A 4,920-nucleotide genomic window follows, 5' to 3' on the forward strand; every position below is an offset into this window, starting at 1 on the left:
GATAGTTCACCCAAAAATGAAAATTCTGTCATTAATTACTCACCCTCATGTCGTTCCAAACCCGTAAGACCTTCGTCACCCTGGCGCCATTTTGGAGACTATCACATACGTAAACAACGTATGCTGTTCTGTGTCAGCAGCACTGTACATGCGTTATTTACGCTTTGAACTGAACGTAAACAACATATCCGCGTGCATATGTTGCATACATTGTTTATGTATGTAATACTCTCCAATATGGTGCCAGAGTGACACGGAGGAGACGAATTAATGAATAAAGTCATTATTTTTGTTTTCACAAAAAGTATTCTCGTAGCTTCGTAAAATTATGCCAGATTATTTTAACGATGTCCTTACTACGTTTCTGGACCTTGATCATGTTAGGTTCCTTGCTGTCTATGGGAGGGTCAGAGAGCTCTCGGAATTCATCAAAAATATCTTAATTTGTTTTCTGAAGATGAACGAAGGTCTTACATGTTCGGAACGACATGAGGGTGAGTAATTAATGACAGAATTTTCATTTTTGGGTGAAATATCCCTAGTGTTTATAAGCACAGCTGCTTTGTTTACAGCTGCAATCAAGGAAACGCTGTATCACTGCTGTTCCATAAGCACCACCTGCTGTCAGAGAGTGAATTTGCGTTCTTATTCAGCCCATTTGCCATTTTTGTTTTATGCAGATATTTTATGTAGTATAATTTCACAGAGCTAAAGTCAGACCATTCTGTTTTTGCTTCAGATTTTAAAATTAAATACAGTGGTTGCCTCTAATGCTAAATGGAAGCTCCTAACAGGCAAAGCCTTGGTTTGTTTATATGAAGAGATATAATGTTCTTTTTAGCAGCATCATATGACCCCTTTAAATAGTCTTAAATCTTATTTTGTTAAAAAAAATTGTCACAAAATCATATCATGAAATCAGTATTGTTGTGAGTTCAGTATCAGTTCAGAATCATTGCATCCCTACAGCAAAAGCATAGTCTGTTAATCTACCATAAAGGTAATACTTGTGCGATATTCCTAGAAGTCTTCAAAAGCCATACAGTTTTTTTAATGTGAGAAAAGCCTTCCTGTAGCTCGCACTTTTGCTAAATATTATAACTAAAACTTTCTAACTTGTAGATTGTAGATTTTTTACTTGTAGATTTAAAGGAATAATTCATCCCAAAATTAAAATTTGCTGAAAATGTACCATCCAAGATGTGGAGAAAAACAGATTTGGAGAAATTTTGCATTAATCACTTGCTCACTAATGGATCCTCTGCAGTGAATGGGTGCCGTCAGAATGAGAGTCCAAACAGCTGATAAAAACCTAATCCACAAGTAATCCACACGATTCCAGTCCATTAATTAACATCTTGTGAAGCGTAAAGCTGCATGTTTGTAAGCGACAAATCTATCATTAAGGTGTTTTTAACTTCAAATTGTTGCTTCTGGCTAAAATATGAGTCCTAAAGTTGTGTTTATTTATGAAGATTATCTTAATGAACAAAACGTGTGAGAATCATAAACTTTTGTTGGTCACAAAGCTTATTTTTTGAAATAATCCAAAAGCCAAAGGAAAAATCCTATTGACTTGTTTGTCAAGGGAACCTAACTTCCAAACTAGCCTAAAAATACGTCATCCCTTCAGCAATATATTGTTTTTTTTATGAATTTCAGCTAATTTAATCCTTATTTTAACCTCTCAAATTTAGTTCTCAACTCAAAGAATTATTTAGCTATCCACATACTTGCAATCAATCATTATAAGTTACATTTTGATTTTATCTCCATGTTGTCCTCAGGTGCTCCTCATCGTGTGAATGGAAAGGTCAGAGGGACTGTACTGGTGGGTGGCACAGCAGTGCAGCTGTACAGTATTGACCTGCACGCCTACATCGTGGTGGGTGACGGACGAGCGTACACTGCCATCAGTGAGGTCCCAGAGCCAGTGGGCTGGGCCCTCATGCCTGTGGCCCCCATTGGAGGTCTGTTTGGTTGGCTCTTCGCCCTGGAGCTGCCAAACAGCCTTAATGGCTTCAGTATCACCGGTGAGGCCGTCATGTTCTCATTTTCTACTTCTTTTATGGTGTAGAATGTTTGTTAAACATATGGCCTCCTGCTGAGAGATTTTAGGCTTAGAGGTTTTGTTCTCGCTAATAGAGTCCCACAAGGGCTTTGCTAGACTGATATGTACTGAACCACTTCCCCTAATTTAAGTCAGGTGCTCCATTATATAATATGTTTTCACTTTGTATGAAAAAGCCTGTTTTTTCTTTTTGAAAAACACCTAAATGTTCATCAAGCACCATTATAAGGGTCACAGCCCCATCTGGATCTTATTTCGTGATATTTGTTTGCAGTAAAATGAGTGAGCAACAACACTGCTCTTTAACGACCTTTAATCATGTTGAAAACCAACATTTCTGTTTTGCAGGTGCCGAATTCACTCGCCGTGCCGATGTGACCTTCTATCCCGGTAACCAGCGTCTCAGCATCGTCCAGACAGCTACGGGTTTGGATACCCAGAACTACCTCAACGTGGACACTCATTTACAAGGCAGTGTTCCCTTCATCCCCCCTGGTGCCACGGTGCAGATGGAGCCATTTAAGGACACCTACCATTATTATCCTTCATGTAAGTTCTGGAGGAAGAATTTGGGGAATAAATATATCTGTACATCATTGTTTCATGACCCTGATACAGTTTCAGAATGTTTTTCCTTATTGATTTTTTTTAAATATTCTGTTTTATATTTACCAGGGCTGTCAATATATTAAACTTAAATGAATCTAATTAATTACACAATATGTGACCCAGGACCACAAAACCAGTCATAAGGGTAAATTTTTTTAAATGGAAGCAAATCAGAGCTGAATAAATACGTTTTCCATTGATGTATGGTTTGTTAGGATAGGACAATATTTGGCCGAGATATAAATATTTGAAAATCTGGAATCTGAGGTTGCAAAAAAAAAAAAAATCTAAAAATTGAGAAAATCGCCTTTAAAATTGTCCAAACGAAGTCCTTAGCAATGCATATTACTAATAAAAATTTAAGTTTTGATATATTTACGGTAGGAAATTTACAAAATATCTTCATGGAACATGATCTTTACTTAATATTCTAATAATTTATGGCATAAAAGAAAAATCGATAAGTTTGACCCATGCAATGTATTTTTGGCTATTGTTACAAATATACCCGTGCTACTTATAACTGGTTTTGTGGTCCAGGGTCACATATACCAATTAATTAAGGAAAAATATTCAGAAGTTCAGGAAGGATCAGTAAGAATTTTTCTTTAAAAAAATTTATATTTGTGTTCAGCAATGATGCACTAAATTGATTAAAAGTTACAGTAAAAACATTTATAATGTTACAAAAGATTTCTGTTTCAAATAAATGCTGTTCTTTTCACAGTTTCCTTAAAAATATTAAACAGCAAATCAGTTTTCAATATAGATAATAATCAATGTTTCTTGAGCACCGAATCAGCATATTTGAATAAATTCGGAAAGATCATGTGACACTAAAGATTATTTTACATTTTAATAATTTAAATTTTTATAATATTACTGTTTCCCTGTATTTTTTATCAAATACATTTCTTGGTGTGCATCGATTTTTTTTCAAAAACATATAAAATGTTATCAACCCCAAACTTTTAAATGGTGTAAATCATGGGCTTGGGGAGAATGGCTTAGCTATAAAAAATGAAAAGGAAAAGAAAAAAAAAAAGATCTTGTGACGTCTCCCGTCTCCTCTACTTCCTTTCAGAAGAAGCAGTGTCTGATCTTGATGCACCCTAAATAAAAGCTGTTCTCATGTTGCTGAACATGAGGTTGCTTAACAATCAAATCCTGTGGGATTTTGGGTCTAGAATTAAATCCCAAAGTTTGCTGTAAATTGCTTTCTTCTAAACTCTTGCCTTTTTTCCTGTTCTCAGTGATTACCTCCACATCCGTGCGTGAGTTTACAGTCGTGTCAGCTGAAAATGGAGCAGAGACCCACACTTTCCAGGTCAAACAGAACATCACATACAGGGACTGCACTCACGGGCCCCGCAGCTTACTGGAGACGCTGGAACTGAGAATGGAGCGCATATTTGTTATGTACGTCAAAGAAGAGCGCATCCTTCGATACGCCATCACCAACAAGATCGGCCCTCTTGGAGGTAGGTTGCCAGCATAGGGAATTAATATCCTGATGGAAACATCAAAATTTCTAGTCACTATTATACAGTATGTTGTTGTTTTTGTTTTTGATGTGAATGTGCTGATGTCCCAGTCAGGTGTGTTGAAGTCAGGATGAAATGAAAGTAGTGACAGATCTTTTCTTCTGTATTGTGACATGCATTTAAGTGTAACCAATTATCATAAAAAGAAAAAAATATAGGACAGGCATTTGTTTTTTACATCAGTTGTTTATTGTATGTTGAGAAATTGGGCCTGAATGTGAACTTTTAGGGGCGGGGTTTAAACAGACTAATTGTTTGGAGAAGTCCAGCATATGTTACCAGAGAGAAGTCTATCGTTTGTGTATGGATTAATTGTTTATAATAAGATCTATAACATGCATTTAGAAAATAGATAGGCTAGCATAGTAAACTGTCCATGGCCAACCAGCTTCACCAACTATGCTGGTAAACACCATAATTATCCTGGTCCATCTGCTAGACCATGGGCCTTATGTATAAATGTTGCGTACGCTGTTTTCCACGCACGTATCTGGATTTATAAAAAATAAAACTTGGCGTAAATATGTGCATACCGCACGGATGTTCTTGACTGTGTGTATGCACCCTTTTTCCTGGAGTGAGAAAAGTAATGAAGTAAACAAGGATTTTAAAGGGGTCATATGATGTTGCTAAAAAGAACATTATTTTGTGTATTTGGTGTAATGAAATGTGTTTATGCGGTTTAAGGTTAAAAAA

At 36.2% G+C, this 4,920-nt stretch overlaps 1 protein-coding gene across 1 annotated transcript in view; it reads left to right on the forward strand.

The window, feature by feature from the left end:
• LOC107693139 (nidogen-2-like) overlaps positions 1-4,920 on the forward strand; it is a 41,009-nt gene that overhangs the window by 11,752 nt on the left and 24,337 nt on the right. The window contains exons 6-8 of the mRNA XM_016492406.1: positions 1,788-2,033; positions 2,420-2,620; positions 3,934-4,161. Of these exons, the coding sequence (XP_016347892.1) occupies positions 1,788-2,033; positions 2,420-2,620; positions 3,934-4,161 (675 nt within the window). The remainder of the gene's footprint in view (positions 1-1,787; positions 2,034-2,419; positions 2,621-3,933; positions 4,162-4,920) is intronic.

This window comes from Sinocyclocheilus anshuiensis, unplaced genomic scaffold (genome assembly GCF_001515605.1).
Source record: "Sinocyclocheilus anshuiensis isolate Anshui unplaced genomic scaffold, SAMN03320099.WGS_v1.1 scaffold222, whole genome shotgun sequence".
Classification (NCBI taxonomy): Eukaryota; Metazoa; Chordata; class Actinopteri; order Cypriniformes; family Cyprinidae; genus Sinocyclocheilus; species Sinocyclocheilus anshuiensis.